The 17,691-nt window shown below is 43.6% G+C and overlaps 2 protein-coding genes across 3 annotated transcripts; both read right to left on the bottom strand.

Annotated features, from left to right (window-relative positions):
- Nucleotides 1–36: 36 nt before the first annotated feature.
- On the bottom strand, nt 37–8,138 carry LOC128406908 (olfactomedin-like). Its single transcript, XM_053375055.1, has 7 exons — nt 8,080–8,138; nt 7,083–7,149; nt 5,622–5,795; nt 4,484–4,693; nt 2,580–2,751; nt 427–1,380; nt 37–201 (listed from the first exon to the last, which is right to left on the bottom strand). The coding sequence occupies exons 1-6, from the start codon at nt 8,136–8,138 to the stop codon at nt 473–475; spliced, it is 1,590 nt and encodes a 529-aa protein (XP_053231030.1). The 3' UTR covers nt 37–201; nt 427–472.
- Nucleotides 8,139–9,062: 924 nt separating this feature from the next.
- On the bottom strand, nt 9,063–17,668 carry RNF25 (ring finger protein 25). 2 transcript variants are annotated; one of them, XM_053402011.1, is made up of 10 exons: nt 17,557–17,668; nt 16,073–16,147; nt 15,546–15,648; nt 15,385–15,452; nt 14,555–14,624; nt 14,382–14,453; nt 13,566–13,706; nt 12,563–12,652; nt 11,759–11,893; nt 9,063–11,417 (listed from the first exon to the last, which is right to left on the bottom strand). In XM_053402011.1, the coding sequence occupies exons 1-10, from the start codon at nt 17,604–17,606 to the stop codon at nt 10,677–10,679; spliced, it is 1,545 nt and encodes a 514-aa protein (XP_053257986.1). In that variant the 5' UTR covers nt 17,607–17,668; the 3' UTR covers nt 9,063–10,676. The 2 variants fall into 2 exon arrangements, with proteins under 2 accessions (XP_053257986.1, XP_053257987.1); XM_053402012.1 differs by lacking the exon at nt 17,557–17,668 and adding an exon at nt 17,006–17,118.
- Between the last annotated feature and the right edge of the window lie 23 nt (nt 17,669–17,691).

Genomic DNA, 17,691 nt, shown 5'->3' with positions numbered 1-17,691 from the left:
GCTCAGGTGTTGTGGAACTTATGTCCTCCAGATGGCAAATGTTAACACCTGAGGAGAGGCCCAAAAGGTGTCATAACTAGGTGGCGGGGACAGACACACACAAACACAACACACGCAAGGTGATTTCAGGGTGTATGTCTGCTGTTTATGAACTCCTAGTTACTCAGTGGCATGATCTATAGCAGATTCCACACCAAAGCCCTAATCCTGTTACTGCCAGAATCATTTGGTGCGAGGGAAAGGCAGTGGAGGTTCAATGGTGAGAGCAGCCAACCCTGTGACATGTTCTCTTCACACAGGTAGACACTTGACTGCACTGTGAAGAAAAGGGCTTGTTTAATTATACCCTTTAAAGATAGAATCTGTCTGCTGGCCTTACAATCAAGACTTTTACCATTTAAAATATGTATTTGCCAATAGGTAAACGTTGTGCGTGCCTGGCCTTGTTTCTCTTTCAGGCTATGGCAAAGTCTCATGAGCTGAAGTGGTTTTTACCGACCATCGCAAAAGTATATGGCTCTTTCACACTGACCACGCTCCTCTTTTGGAACAGGGGTACGCGTGGGAATATCACATCATAACTGACCAGGTAGCCATCATTGTACATGTATAGCTTGTGATCATTGGGGTTGTAGCTTATGCTTTGCGGTGTGCCTGTGAGCTTTTCCAGGATGATGTCCATAGAGCCTTCTGTGGCTGTGTTAGTGTCATATTTGTAAAAGATCTTCTCCTTGTGTTCACTCACCCGCATCAAGGCATACATCACCCCACAGATCATGAAGGTACCGGTTGCCTTAGGCTTGTACAGTGAGGTTTGCCATGACTTGACTATTGTCAGAGTTTTGGGATCCAGCTGCCCAATCATTATTTTCCCCTTGTTTTTTTCCGTGGAGTAAATGAGGCACAGTCCATTCTCATCCCCGGAGAAATCAAAGTCCTGCCAATTGATTCCGCTATAAGAGTACCAGTTGTTGAACACGGCGTCTTCGACGGCCTTGCGGTGGACCTTACTGGTTGCCACATCCAGCTTGCACAGGTTCCTGGAGTTGTAGCAGTTGTAATAGAAGCTGCCGTTGTACAAAATAGTTCCGCTTCCCTGCCCACAGTTGATGTAGTTCCAGGTGAACCCAACAAACTCAGAAAGGCTTTTCTCTATTTGGTTTTTGTAGAGCAGCAGGTCGGAATAGGAGTTGTAGATGCGGTAGGTTTCCAACAAACGCTCGTCTGTGTTGAGCGGGGCAACCCAGTATGCGTCAGGATTCTTGTTTCCAACAGCAAAGTCCTTTCCCCAAGCTCCGAATTTGTAGCTTAAACCTCGCCAGTTGAGTTTCACTATAAGTGGCTTGCTAACGTTTATCAACACCTTGTTGTCGCAGTTACCTGCCAGGGAATAGAAAGGGAATTACTTTTGTTTGTGGCTCCTCTTGACAAGTTTTTCTCCGCCTTCAAACTGCTCTGAGGTTTTTTGTGTGTTTTTTTAACAATCAAGAGGTGCATAAATTTTACAAGATAAGTAACTAAATCATCTTTGTTTTCTGTGACCATGTTAGGCATTCTGCTTGTTTCAAAAGCTCTGCCAAGTTTCATCCTACTGCATTTAGAAAACGGGTCAGGCCCCCAACCCAGACTCCTCTGCCCTGCCGTGTTTTCTCTGCATAATGCTTCCCAATTCCTCCTCTGTACTGTCATTGATCAGCTGTTCATTACATGTTTGCCTTCCAAAATTCTCACTAAAGCAGGTGGTCATCATCCCTTTTGGGATCATTTGCAAACCTGAGAACTGCTGTGAGCACTAAGCACAAGCACATGCTACATTCTATTAGTAAGTGCGACAGAATGCTTCTTTCAAGTCTAATGTCAAATGGCGGGGGGACCCTGTGGCACCAGAAGGGTTCTGCAGGCCTCTTTATAATATAAAGAACTATTAAGTGGGAGGTAATCCAGTAATTATTAGGAAATTCCTTTTACCCTGATCTCTACCGGTACAGGCTGAGAACTGATCTAGTGAAAGAGCTCAAGGCTTAAACCATAAAATTTTCCTGGGTCAGGTGGTGCCTCAAATAGCTCGCTGAGGATGTGCCAGTTATGAGAAGAAGCTGGGTTAAGTTTGTAGGGTGTCCAGACTGAAGCAAGCATTCTCAGTGGTGGCTCCCTGTTTGTAGAGCGCTTTCCCCAGGGAGGCATGCCTGGTTGCGTTATCTGCTTTTCGGTCCCAGGCAAAAACATTTTTTTAATTCTCCTAGGCCTTTGGCCCTTCATTTGGGAGAGTACTTAACTATGTTTGTGGTGTCTTCTTCCACTCACATTTTAGTGGGGCAGATTGACTTGGATCTGCTCTTTTTTATACAACGAGCATTTTATGCCGTGATGTTATTCTTTTTCTTAGATTTGTTTTTAATGGTGGTTTTTACAGTGCAAGCTGCTTTCAGTCACTTTTGTGAAAAAAGCAACAAATAAATATTAATACTGGTGACGGTGATAATGGTGATGATAATGATGATGATGATAATGATAATGTAGCTTATAGACAAACCAATGTAAGGAGAAGTTCCAGCCCACAATCACACAGTAGGACTCACCAAACTCTGGAGTCCCGTTTCCAGAGGGAGAGAGGCCAGAATTGGGATTTGTAACAGAGTCTTCGCAATCGGCCAGTTGTTTCTTGAGAGTGGCTATTTCCCTATGTGTCAACAACACATTGTTCTCGTCAAACTTTTCTAGTTCCCACACAATACTGGAGACATTGGAGACCTGAAACATATTAGCACATGTTTAATTGAACAGCCCAAGCAATTTTCTACTGCAGCGTCTCCCTGTGTGTTGTGGTGGTAGATGTGTTTGACAGCTTCATGAGTGATTGAATGAGAGAGGCTAAAGCATGCACACACACACACACACACACACACACACATACAGAGAGAGAGAGATGATGTAACCAATTACCTCTCTTGTTATTGTATGGATTGAGCATGAGACTCTTAATCTCTGGGACATGAGTTCAAGCCCCACATTGGGCAAAAAGATCCTGCATTGCAGGAAGTTGGACTAAATGACTTTTGCGGTCCCTTCCAACTCTATAATTCTATGACCCAGAGACATTGACTGATTGTTCTTAATAGCTGAATCTTCTCCAAGGCTTCTGAATGGCTGGGAAATATCTCAAAGGTGCTAAGGGGGCATGCCTTTATTTCTCAAATCCTACCCCCCAGCTAAGCAACATACAACAAAGATGTACTATGTGTGAAAAGAACCTGCAGTTTTCACAAAAATTCAAAACCGTGAACAACTTGGGTCCAGGATATCTTAAGGCCTGCCTGAGCCCTTATATCTCAGCCCATCACTGAGATCAACCAGAGGCCCAGTTCTGGCTTCAACCAGAAATTGGGCAGTTAGTGTCCTGGGAAGTGTAGTTTACACCTCCCAGAGCTACAGTTCCCAGCACCTTTCACAAAACACATTTCCTAGGATTCTCTGGGGGAAGCCATGGGCTTCAAATGTATGGTGTGGATGTTGCCTAAGGGAATGCCCTTAGAATCCTCCTTGAGATCAGGAAACCTGCTAGTACTGGTTTTCCAATTGCAGGGAGGATCTACGATATGCTCAGCCACTGAGGTCCCCTTTCCAGACCTCCTCGTTCAATGTGTGTATGTCAGAGGAGGGGCAGTAGGGATGCTGTGGATGGAGATGTGAGTGCATGGCCCCAACTCCCCTCCCCTCCCCTCCATGTGCTATTCTCACCCACTTTTGAAGAACATTTGAACAGGACTTAGGTGCATCTAGTCAAAAGTGAATTCCAAAGGATTGCACTTTTGTGAGCTTAAGCTTTCTGCAAGAAGTCAGTGCAAGCACTTGCAAAAGGCTTGAAGGCACTTGTGTTCTGCACAGCCTCCCTCCTCACATCCCTGTCCTCAATTGCTAAGAAATCACCTTTGAGGCCAGGAAAGAGGATAGTGGTTGTGGCAGCAGGTGCTCAAAGAGCCTTGGCAGAGCATCCTTTGGCTCAGGGATGGGCTTAGTGCTACTAAGTTAGTAGGACTACCAGTCCCCAAATCCCTGATGAAAATGATGCTTGGCTCCATCTTAAATTCCTTAGAGCAGAGGTTTTTGCCTTTGCTCACAACATTCTTAATTAGGTCCATGAGCCATGGAATGTTGAAAGTGTCTGTTTTCTAAAAAAAAAATAACGAGGAGAGGTAAGGAAAGAATAACCTCTTTTGAGACTTTATGCTAGTGGTAAGCATTAAAATAGGCAAAATTCTCATCCCATGTTTTCCTGCTCCCTGAAGCAGCTCTCTAGCCATGGCGGACTCAGCATTGCACAGAAATATTTTAAAAGTTTCCTTGAAGAACCCCAAACAGTCCCCCAAATGCCCTTTCTAAAGCAGGTTTGAATCCTCTCAAACAGGAGCACCACCTTTGGTGTATTCAGTACAATGTGCAAGCACAATTCCAACTGCTGTGCTCCCAAACATTTTGTACCTACCTGTTCGGTTAAAGATGTAATGCCCGCATCAGTTGCACTTAGAGCATTAGTCAGATCCTGAGCCCATCGCTTCGTATGATTAATTTTTTCTAGGAGGTCTTGATAAGTTTCTTCATCCTTGATACCTTCCATCTCAACCTGACGCACTGTTGTGGTTAATTTCTCCAAGGTACCATTAAATGATGTCAAGTCTGTCTGGAGTTTCATAGCCTAGAGAAATTTGCAGGACACACACTTAGCAGGATACTGAAAACATCTTTCCACAAATCATGAACAACCATTTCATTACAATTGTTGCTTCCATGCTTGTCCTTTTCTCTGGAACAACCGTTCTTTTATCACTCAGTTTTGAAGGTGTATCCAGACAATGAGTAGACTTCAACTTTGCACTTTCACAAACATTGGGGTGTGGAGACGGGAGAACTCGGAGCACTTCTGTGACTGACAAAATTAGTTTATAGTGGGTGGTGGTGGACTATTTTACCAGGGCTATCCAGTAACAGTGCTTTGGAGGAAGGGTTAACATGCCTTGAAAGATCTGTGAGCCACATTCTGTCACACACGCCCCCCCCCCCCCCCGCCAGTACCATTCCCCTGTGTAGTGTTGCCAGCTGCTGGAAACAGTAATCCGTAAACAGACCCCTGTGTTGCAATATAGACAAGCTGAACAATATAACACAGCATGATGGCCAATAACAATGGCACTAAACACTATTTATAGACTAATACAAATGATCAGAAATTACAGCCAAAGTCTCTAAATCTTCTTCACCAGTCGCGGTAGAGTAATTCAAAAGTTTGATATATACATAATCTGTCACCAAATATCTCCAGAACAGAGTTTCCGGATAACCAATCTGTTTCGTTCAATGCTTCATCAGCCAATCTTGATCAATTCTTCATCAGCCAGACTTGTAAGAATTAATATGAGAAGGATGCAGTTCAATTTCTTAACAAGCCAATCTTACATTTAAGCAAATATAAATGCTGTAGATCTGGATCAGTGCTCATATGATACTGTAGTCACTGATCATGTTGTGTTATATTGTTCAGCTGCTGGAAACAGTCAGAACTAGACAGCATTAGTGATTCAAGGCAGGGAATATATATTTGGCATGCTGTCTATGTGCCCCCTTACCTTGCTCACCTCTTCTTTATAAATAGTGGTCAGGTTCTTATAAGCGTTTTCCAGGATAACCATCAGATGTGAAGGAAAAGTAGTGTCGGGGAGTTCTATGCTGCAGATACATTTATTGTCTTCGTCATCACTTGCTATTGGTCCATCGTGGAAGATGATGTGATCTGCAGCAACCTGGGATGATGGATGCAGAAAGGCAAATGGGATGCTTCATCGCTTGATTTAGCCCTTTCTCATAACCTGATAGTCAACTAAGGTCAGGATAGTTTCCTGAGAACAGCAACCTGTTCAGGAAAGAGCTGATTGGTCAGCTTTAAAGATATTGGGATTCTAAGGATGTCATACCATTCACATTTACCTGAGCTGGGAGTAAGGTCCACTGAACTCAGCAAGGCTCACTTCCCTTCTGAGTATAGGATTGCACTGTAGATTCCATAGAAACTCTGTTGATACTTCCTTATTGGTTTCATTATATTTATTAAACAGAACACCGATTGTCCATTACTGATCACTGTTTTGAATGGAGAGAACTCCCTACACATTATGTGTGCATGGGATATTTTTAGAAGAAGCTTGTTCTGTTCCCGGCGCTAATAGGTACTCGTTGCAGGGGAAACCTGGCTATCTATGGAAGCATAGACAGTATGTACTGGCCTAGGGTCGCTTACAGTTATTGGAACTGTTAGCTAACTTCAAAGGACTGAGAAGCTCTTTATTGTGACTTGGCTTGGAGATCTGGCAATGCTGCTTCCTGCAGTGAGTGAAACTTACTGCAAAGGCAACAAAGCAGAGATAACTTGTGACCATTATGTCTAACCTCTGCTCTTATCTATTAGATGGAAGATATGTGTTGTAAGACACAAGGCACACAACCCTATCAGGATTTAATATAAAATATCACTAAGATGGTTCCGCCACTTTTATTAGCAGGGGGTGCCTGGCGCTGCCTGGGAATTTTTAGAAACCTGTTGTTGTTATTTTTAAACGGAGTGTAATTTGTGAGTTTAGACATGTCCCGCCAAAAATTGGGTGAAGTCATGCCAAAGTCATGTTTTGGTCTGCCATCATGATTCAAGATGGTGTCCAGGAAGCCTTTGTAGAGTGGGGGGAGCCAGGCATACCTGCCCCGGGCCTCAGAGGGCTAAGCCAGCTGGGGGACGGGGCAGGGGTTTGCTGGACTGTCATGCCAATAATACCCCATTCCTCCCAGTCAACAGGGGACTTCTGCCATGGGTCTCAGACAAGCTCTGCACAGGCTTGGCATCCAGCATCCAAACATTGCCAAAGATTGCTGCCCCCATCTTGGGAACCCTTGTGCAATGTTTCGTTATGATCTCGACAGATGACTGAACCTGTGCCAAAAATGGGCAAAGTAACACCAAAATAATGTCTTGGTTCACTATTTTCATTCAAAATGGTGCCCATCACCCAAACATCAATGTACACACTCACTCTTCCCACCTTGGAAATACTTGTGTCGAGTTTAGGCAGTGGAAGACAGGAGTGCCTGGCGTGCTCTGGTCCATGGGGTCACGAAGAGTCAGACACGACTAAAAGACTAAACAACAACAAACAACCACATATATATGTGCACGCGCGCAGTAAGCTACGTATGCCGTAAACAGCACTGCCAGATCTCTAACGATTCCCAAGTCTGTTTGATCTGAGTTAATGGTTACAATGAGGTTCTCCATGCAGGCTGGGTTAGGACGTACTGTTAGTGCCATTGAGTGTTCTCCTTGAGGCGGGTGGTTCCACTTCTATTTATAGCAACACCCAGGTGTGAAACAGCACTTGCTCTTCTTGCCAATGTTACAACAGCAAAACATGGAAAGGGGGAATTGTTCTTTCATACATTGGGGGGGGGGTGGAGAGAGAAGATACTTGAGGTATTAGTTTTAACCCAGGGTGGGACAGTAACTCTAATATATCACAAATAGGCGAAAGCATGGGAAAGACTAGGAAGGTTCAGGAAGAAACAGATCCTGCACTTCAGAGATTTTATAAAAGAAATTGCTGGATGTGGACATGATGGAAGAAAATGGGGTGGGTTTATGAAATGAGGGCGAGAGTCCTCAAAGGATCGAGAGCAGTTGGTAAAAAGGAAGGCAGAACAATCAGGAGACAGCAAAACAATAGAAGGGGAAAGTGTCAAGCAGAGGATGTGATCAACAGCACAGATCCAGAAGCCTTGAGACCTACTCAAAGAAGGCACAGCCATTCACCAAGGATGTCAGAATGAAAAAAAAAAAAGCAGCAGCTGTTTCCTCCATTATTACGCTGTGTATGCCCTATAATCAAACACTTATTAATAGTGATGGATATTTTTTAAGGATCTCAACAGTCCTAGAGAGCAAATGGGGCAAACAGTATTTTGTTCACCTTCAGTCCCACAACATGGTACCCTCACTCCTTTGCTCCTCTTGTCCCTTTATTTCCCAGCCTCATCCCTTCCTACTTGTCTAATGTTTGGCTCCTGTTCCAGTTTTGAGCACGTTCATCTCTCTCTTCTGCCATACCTCTCGCATGGCACCCTCCCATTACACATTTCGAAGGGATTCAGTTGCATATCAGAAAAATAAGTCTATACAATTCAAGTGGAATAAGTGCTTTGCTGCAACAAAATCCACTTTTAAAAACCAGACTCTTTGCAATTTGGGAACTGCATGAAAATGTGTGGTATAAAAGATGGAAATATATATAAATGGAAATATATATAACCTCCACACATCAGGATGAGTGTTCATCATTGTATAACCTCCCTTCAGATCAAGATGGCTGCTCAATAGGGCAGTCAGACATTGTATATCTGCACGTTTGGTTCAAGCAAATCAGGAAGACTGCTCAGTTTAACAGGTAATCTGAAATAATCCATCCAAGCTCAAATGAACAGTTTGTGTACTCTAATAAAGTAGCCTGTCATCCAGCTCTTACCTTTTTTTTTTTTTACCTAATGCACACTTACAGGAGCTATATGCACTTTGCTCACCAATTAGCCCCTTTGGGTCAGTTTTTATGACCCAAGTCCCTAAGATGTATAGCTTTTAGGTATTCCTGGACCTGGACCTATGTCGGTATTATAACCCTGTCCAGAAAATCCAATCAGGATCTAGATACTGTGTTACCCATGTTTTATATTCTATGTAGGCTACCATTCATTATTGTTCAGAAGTTTCAAGTGGTGCAAAATGAAGCAGCCTTTCTCCTTAGAAGAATAGTTTACAAAAAAAGAGGGGGGGAAATGTGAATCCAACAGAAAGATGTCCAGATTAGAACCCGATTGTTTTTCATTTATAATCAAAAGGTTCCTCATTTTAGCTAAACTACATGGGTCATAGGTTATTACCTCCCTGCCTCTTTTTAGATGGTTTCTAATGTTGAATGGTCTCATCACATGCAGCACAGCAGCTATGTTCTTTATCCACGAAAGAGAATCATAGATTGGTTTACTCAAATTACTTTTAATACTCCTGTTTTGCATCACATCACCACAAATTCCACCTCACCACAGTGCAGGGAGGTAAATCAATCTCACATCAATCCTTTTAATAGGCAGAACTGTTCAAACTGGTATATGTGCATGCATGCAATAAGTAATGAGATCCTTTAGCCTCTAGCATGAAGTGGTTTAAAATCAGTCACACTTCTATTGTAAGGTCATTTTGGCCACTGTGCTCTGTAAAGTTGTCACACATCTACAATGTTACTGTGGCTAAGCAGAAAAGGAAAATTATGAAGTCTGGCAAAGCTTCACTTGGGGAGGGGTGGGGGGACATTTTGCAGACATATAAGGAATTTAAGCAGCTTGGGAACTTTCACACAGCCTAGGGTAAAATTTGTTGTGGGGGGAGGAAGGCCATAAATATGTGACAAAATAGAAATACAAGTGGAGGAAAGTCTGTTCAAAATGTTTGCATAGTGGCCACATGTACTCCATATTACTACAGATTCCTTCTCTGAGCAGAAATACCCATGAAGACAAGGCTGCATTTTGCTGAGGGAGATGACAGGGACTGTGTAGCCTAAAAATAGGTAGGTACATTGGTATTACCCTCCCAAATGGAGAGTAGGGCTGTTCTTGAATGGTGTGTGGGTGAATGCACATACACAAAGCCATAAGGTTAGGAGGGGAAAGCCAGTTGAGCATGAGAGACTTCTAACCCCAATAAAACCAAATTTGGCTCGAATCAAAGATGATAAGACCCAAAACGTAAGTCACATGAACTCTGGACAGGATTACAGTTAGTAAACCATTGCAGGATATCACATTTGTGAAAACAGGCAAAGACAAGAGCCTTGGTGTACCTGGAGCTGAAGCCTTTGTTGCCAATACTAGCTCCAAATCCAACTACTGGGTGAGTAAGGAGTTGGACTTATTATAATTTAAAGGCCCTTTAGAATAGGCATGTTTGATGTTTGCAGTTCAAGGTCAATCATTACTGAACATTAGCCAATTACAATGAGGCAGTGGGAGACTCCAACATTCAGTCTGGCCACAGTTGGGGGGCTTAAAGAACCCTCTGTGGTCAACAGCCGCCAAGTCAATGTTGATTCAAGTCCACTCTTTTCACATATACCAATACCATCAATAAGGCATGTCTAAAAATAGTGACACTATTAATGGCAAGTCCTCTCCATAGTTCTGGACAGTAAACAAGGAGACCTGTACTCCCTTATGGTCCTTCTATTTTTAGCACCTATTTTAGAACAGGGTTACTTAATAGTTATTTTTCAAGCTTGGCTTTTATTCAGTGATTCAGCCTCAAACAGTCCTCTACACAGCGCTGATTCACTGTAAGATCCTACAGTTTACCCATGGGCAATAGCATTTGGCTACCATTTATTATTCAGTTATTTACTACAGTCCACAGACAGTAATTCTGATCTCTGAGGACAATATACCCCTACTCTGCAAGACATAAACCACCCATGGCCGAGAGAAGAATTTCAAGACAGATCTGCTTTTCTGTACAATCCAGGCCAATGGTTGACAGCACAACAAAATCACCAGTGTTCATCCCTAGAAAAAGCCCCTCAAGCCTCAACTCCTGCCTGCTAGGAGCCATCCTCAGTCTCTTGGCTCTGCAGCTCTCTCCTTGAGTTCAATGTGGTGCGTCCTCGGCCTCTTGGCACTTTAATATAAGATCCATGTTCTCTGCCCTTGGTCTTTTCCCACTGCCTACAATCCTGCATCCCACGGCGACCCTGCCACTTGGCCGACCCCCTGAGCTCATTATGGCTAACCTCCAAGTTTACTTCCTCACTGTCATGGGCTTGACTTTTCTGCTCCTGCGTCCATTTCCCCACAACATTTTTCTCCTCTCTCAAATACATTCCCTCTTTGGTTGGTGAGATTCCTCTGGTGCGCAGCTCTTTTTTCTCCACCAGTGAAGACACTTGGTCTCTGCTGCAAGATTTTGAGAAGTCTTGATTGTACCTCCCACAGCTTCGCTGTCCCCTCTCCTTTCTCCAGTTGGGTCTTCTACTGAAGGTTCTGGATTTCCCCTCAACGGTGAGAAGACAATGAGTTTCTGCTGGTGTCTCCAGTGACTTGTAGCGCAGCTGCCAGCCAGGGCCTTGTATAGATGGTTTCTCCTCTCGAGTCCTCTCTCTCTTGCTATGGAAATGCAAAGGGACAGAAGGTCTCTCTGGTTTTTCAGGTTCATTCCTCACTGGAACAGCAGCCTCTGCAGTTCCTTGGGTATGTTCTGAGCCTACGGATGGCCTCAGTTCCTTGTCAGTATCCAGAACATTTTCTGAGATGGCTACTTGTTCATGTTCAGTGGTATCTGGGGGCTAAAAAGGATAGAAACCAAAATGAAGGGCAGAAAATGCATAAACCCAGCAGGCTTGATTCTCAGTCTGAGTGGCAAAGATCCCACAGGAATTAATATATTGATGTCGCCCCATCTGTCTTCCCCAGGCTTTGCTGCTTAAATCTTTCCCTATAGTAACTTGAAAAATTGCCAGCAACAAAAGTAATCAGCACTTTAATAGAATTGCCTAGGATGCAAATATTAAAGCTCTCTCTCTTGCTACAAGACAGGATGTCTCAGCAAGTAAAATTTGCTACCTCCATTGTTTCATTCTTTCCCTATGACAGTTATCCTCTTTGTACTCCTGCTGCCTGCACTAACCTTTTGCAGGCTGATGAAGTAGCGATTTCTTTCTGCTTCAGGGTCAATGATGCCTCCTTTCTCCTGCTGCTTCTGATAGATCAGGCGCAGTTGTTCTCTGTGCTGCAGTGTCTGTGTGTCAGGTTGGTACACCTCCTGAGGAAAGAGAGGTATGTAATTAAATGGTTGGCCCAAACAGAGCCTTCTGGGTCTCTCAACCCTCCAGATCTGATGGGCAAAGGGGCTGCTGGGGGGCAGGCAGAGAGAAAGACTGGGGAAAAAATGCAGCCTCCCACCTCCTTACACAGGCAAGAACATCTCATTAGTAAAACTCCACTCACAGCATGCTCCTCCCAGAGGATTCTTAGTTAGAACCTAAGCTGGTATTTCTAAACACAACTAAATGTACTACCTATTGTGTAACGGGGAAGCAAAGACATGGGTTGAATATATCTGTTGTTTCACTCTGTTAATACTTTTTGCCTAAATGAAGAAGGGTGTGAAACTAGCCTGCTATACAAACAATAAAATTCCTATGTGGCCCCTGGAAGGTTGAATAGAAAGGAAGACAGCTCCCTGGCTGAAAATATTTTCCTCTCCCTGGTGTAGAAGTAAAAATCGACAAGAATGTTAGCCACCTGCAGGAGTACAGAGCACCAGGTATATGATTATTTGGAAATAACACTTAACAGAGCTCATTTGGAGAAATGGGGTTGCCCAACAGGTCCAATAAGTGAGAGAGATTAGTGAAGCAAGAGGGTGCCTGGTGCATCTTTTAAAGAGCAGCAAGTCCATGTGAAAGGTCTGTTTTGAAAGTTTCCTTACCATTGGCTGCTGTGGAGGTGGTGCCGCTTGCAATGTTGCAAGATCATAAACCAGAGGCTCCCTGCACACAGGGCACTGCACTTCAAATTCCTGTACAGAGGGTAATAACAACAAAATTCAGCCTTGGTTAGACCTAGTCATGGGATATACAGCTACTGTTCTCATACTCCGCCAGTGTGTCTTAAGAGAGTAGTATTTTCCTGATAAACTGCTACTCGTCCTGGGGAGCTCTAGCACTCAACAACAGTGTTATCGGCAGAAGAGTGCTGTGCAGTTTGACTACAAGGGTCATGGGGCAGCCTGGATTCTGAGCTCATCATCCAAGCCTCCTGGGAACATAGTTAATTTCATTCTATAAACATCCATCAGTAAAGCGTTCTCTTTTATAAGATGCTACTGGGCCTTCCTAATGCAATCACAACTTGCATCAAAGCTAGTGCAAAAATTATCTCAGAGTGAAGATTCACCACTAGCAACCCTGCCCTCAGAACTGTTCTATTGTTTGGGAGTGGAGGAAGATAACTTTTGTTTCTTGGCAAAGCTTTTTTGTGTATGCTGAAGTCCATTCACAATCTTTTCCACCAGGAAACACAGCAACACAGGTGTTCAAGGAGATATAATGTGAGTATACTTTTTGGTCACTTGTATTACAGCTGTGAAGATTGCCTTTATCTACAGAACTCCAGTTCTTTAGTATTTGAAGCAAAGGAAGATATGTTGACCATCTCCTCTAGTCTTTAACTAGATTCCCAGACTTTACACATCACTTAACATTTTGTTCTCTGTAGAAAAAATAACTTGCAAATGCGAAAGTATGCACAGCACTGAACCATGGAAAACCATTTCAACATTTATCTGGGAAAATCTTGTCCACAGCTCTCAACGCCATAACTAATAACCAAAATGAACTGGAAATGCTGATCCAGATTCAGAAGCCATTCCTGGAGGAAAAAGTTGGTGAAGTTCTAGAAGCAGCTGTGGGGTGCATGCAAGGAGCTATTACCTCTTTGGGCAGAGGTGCCAAAGGCTGTACTCTTTCTTTCCTCTCTGCACGGATCTCTTCCTCCATATGCTCTGTATAACTGGCAAGGCAACGTGAGTGAAAGTAGTGGTAGCATTGTGTCTTAGTGAAAGCTTCGTTTTCCTGCACAGGGGAAGGAACAGATTCCTATTAATACAAATCAGCTACACTGTGCGTTTTCAGCATACATTGAAATAATAATTCCCATTCAATCCAATTTCAATTCAATTCATATGTACTGAATTTTTTGCTCTATAAGACTCACTTTTTCCCTCCTAAAAAGTAAGGGGAAATGTGTGTGCGTCTTATGGAGCGAATGCAGGCTGCGCAGCTATTCCAGAAGCCAGAACAGCAAGAGGGATTGCTGCTTTCACTGTGCAGCAATCCCTCTTGCTGTTCTGGCTTCTGAGATTCAGAATATTTTTTTTCTTGTTTTCCTCCTCCAAAAACTAGGTGCGTCTTGTGGTCTGGTGCGTCTTATAGAGCGAAAAATACGGTAATATATGTGGCTGCTGGCTCAGATTCAAACAATCACATTAACAGGGGCTTTTTGCACCCCATTCCCACTGTTACTCCCCTTCCCACTATGGGGACACATGCACACACTTTTGTAGAACAGAATGCAACACAGCACTAAGGAAGGGATCTAGAGACATCCCAACAAGTTCCCATTCCCTCTTCCTTCCTTTTTGAGTGAGTCCCAGCTTCACCTCATTCATCTACCTCCTTATATTAGTGCTTTTATTCCCTATGGCTCCCCACAAATGAAAACAAGATGCCAATCCAGCATGCCCGTACCTGAAAGCCATATAGGCAAATCACACACTGCCCATGAGGGATGTTGTTGTCTGTAAGGATTTCCTTTCCCTTCTGTGAAGACAGAGAGGGTCAGTTTGTCATTTCACACATTAAAGGCGCAATAGCCCAAGCCACAGGTCTGGACAGCCTGCCTCCCCTTTCTGTTCTCTTACCTCTATTAGCTCATATAACATAGCTGTACCCAGCTGGGCCTCAGCAGTACATTGTAGTGTCTGGGAAATCCTAAAATGGAGGCAAAAAGGGGGGCAGGGTAAGGAGAAAGACTAGAATAGATGTCCAGGGAAATGAGATGACAAGAACTGGAGTGGCTAAATCAGCCACTTGCAATTGCAATCTCAACACCAACACAGGATGGGCTCCAGCCTCTCACCCAGTATCTCATCTGACACAGTAGGTACTTCAGTACAAATTAGAAGGAAGTGGTACCAGACTAAAATTGAAAAAGCAGCTTGAAGCCCTTCTAGGGGAAGGGAAAGCAGGGAAGGGAAAGCAGGTTCTAGTAAGCCACGTGTAAAGAGCCACAGAAGCTGGGACTTTGTTTTGGATGAAGATGCTGCATTTCTGATTCAGTAATGTACCAAGATGCATTGACTCTCATCTCTTAATTTTGTTCACCTATCAATAACATTTAAGGGAAAGATCTCCTTTAACATGTATTCCCCCAATGCCAATTTTACACACAAACACCATAATTTATATGTACCCAAACATGTTGCATACATGATTAGAACTTCCAGTCTTGTTTGTAACCTCATTCCCCATGCTCCCAATGTTAGTAACATAGCAACAGCCTTCACAGCACACCTCTAAATTAAGAGAACAGCCGCATAATACATATTCCACATAAGATCATTGGGCAGGTGGAACACAATATAAAGAAGCTCCCACCTCCCCACACTTTCCATTAAAAATGTGACAGACTGAAACAAAGAAAACCTTACTTCTTGCACCGAACTGGAAAGAGTTTGCATAATACACTTACTTTTGGATTTGCTCATCTGACAGCCCTCGAGGATTCTGGATGGCTATCTTTGGCACTTCATTTGGATACTAATAAGAAACAAAGCCAAGTCAAAATGAGCAGTACAGCCATGCTAAAGTGCTACATAGCAAAATAGTCACTCAGGACATACAAGGCTTTACCTGAAGAGGCACGGATAGCACCAATGTTAAGCAGACGTACTGAGACTCCTGGTCCTCTGCAGTTGCTGGATGAAGGGTGATAGATATTTCCCACGGCACAGACCTAGGGTTGAAGAAATGCTCAAGTGAGGGTCTGGTGTCAAATGAAAGGAAGATGGAACAGGAGAGATAATGCAGGTGGGTTGTTATTCCTTCCTTTCTCAGGCTGAAAGGAGACTGAAGCAGGCATAATGCAGACCTTCCATTCTCCCCACCCCATATTCTTCCAAAGATAACTATTTCAGAATGGTAGTATCAAATACAAGGAGGGGAAAAAAGAAGTGACTAATATTTTGGGAAATTAACAAACATGAATCAGGGGTTGCAATTCATTCCGAGTTTGTGCAGGACACTGTGGTCTAATCCAAAAAGAGCGTACAGTCTTCTAAACCAGGAATCAAGTTCCACAATGACATATGCAAGATCACAGGAGTGATCAATACTTTAAAACAAAGAACCAGCAAAGGATCTGACAATGTTGCAATTACCTTCCATTTCCTTTAAACACATGTAGCTCATCCAAGTAGATGGACTCCAAGACTTCCACTTCTGAAGGCAGAGCCCTGAGTAAGAAAAAAATATATTAATATGATACATAAGGCTAATTTCCTGAGGTTTCTCCAGTCCATTATGTATGATGTTATGTGTGGGGCAGATAGAAATCAGGATTGAACTCCTATGCATTAGCTGATGCTCAGGAAGTTCAATTCAGCTCAGATCAAGCACATCAGCCTCTTCCTGCTGGAACTGGACTGGCACCTCCCAGTATGTACAGAGCAGGACAGAAACACATAGAGACACACACACAACTCTTGCATGAGCTAATGCATAAGGAGTTCAATTCTCCCCCAGGGCCAACAATGGAGGTTGGAACAGTCCATCTGTCAATCACCTGATATCAATATGTCACCAAATGATTGACAGGTAGGTGGTCCCACACACTTCTCAAAATTGGCCCATTGGGGTGGGAGAGATAAAGATCTAGCCCACCAGGGCAAAACTGCTTTAGAGTATCACCATGGCAGGCAAATCAGTGTTCAAGAAGAACACATACATCACATTAGACGCCCACATTAATTTAAGTTTTGGGGGTCATGTAACCCATTTGTAAATGCTGACATCTTGTGGCAATCCAACATAATAACCTGAATTTTAAAAATGCCACTAAAACACTTAAGAGGATAGGCACTTGTGAAGGGGCACAAAGTCTAAACTAGCAGACCTTTGCTGCTGCCAGTGATAATGAAAACCACAAAAACATTTCTCTCTGGCTCCTTCTCAGAATTTTACCTTACACACAATTCCCACAACAGTTTACCATGCTTGAGAAAGGCTGTCACTTTCTTTCTGTTTTGATTCTGTGGCTGAAAAACGACACAGCTCCATACTGCAAAGGGCAGAAACACAGCTGTAATACTAACCGAGAGTGAGATTGTTGCATGGAGTATTTTTTCATAATATCCGTAAGGAACCAGTGGCATAACAGCAGCTGACTGAGAAGAGATCTCAGTTGGCATATGCTTCTAGCCAGGTAACTGTGCGGTAAAGAGAAGGCATATATTTCTCTATCTACAGTTTTTCATAAGGAGTTTGTAAAAAAAAACCCTGCTAGAAGACCAAAGGGCGAGGAGGAACAGGATTGGCCCAGGGAGTGGATTTTGCCCTTGGCTTGGATATAAGATTCATATCGCTGCTTGTTCGGCTACTGGGCGCTGCCTTTCTCTCTCAGCCCCCTACCCTCAGAAATAGCGGGGGGTTGTGACGAGACCCAGGAAGGTGACGAAACACATCGTACATGTCGAACATTACATAAGAACAAGACGAACGAAGAAACAAAAAAATTCCTTCGTGAAGAGATGGCCTGGGCTACAGAAAACAGAGGAGGAAAGGGGGGGGGGTACGCCAGACATTTGCTCATCTGCCTTCAGCTGAGAGAGAAAGGAGGACACAGAAGGCCGAACCGCTCCCTTACCAATCCGCCGCCAACTCCTCCTGCTCCTCGCCGTCGCCGGTCGCCGCCATCTTGACAGGCCCGGAAACTCAACCGCTTTGGAATGCTTGCCGGGTTCTCTTCCGGTGCTGGGGGTTGCTAGGCAACAGCCGGGAG

Source organism: Podarcis raffonei, chromosome 1 (assembly GCF_027172205.1).
Source record: "Podarcis raffonei isolate rPodRaf1 chromosome 1, rPodRaf1.pri, whole genome shotgun sequence".
In the NCBI taxonomy this organism is placed as follows: Eukaryota; Metazoa; Chordata; class Lepidosauria; order Squamata; family Lacertidae; genus Podarcis; species Podarcis raffonei.
The sequence above is the reverse complement of the archived record's forward strand: the minus strand, read 5'-3'. Positions and strand labels throughout refer to the sequence as shown.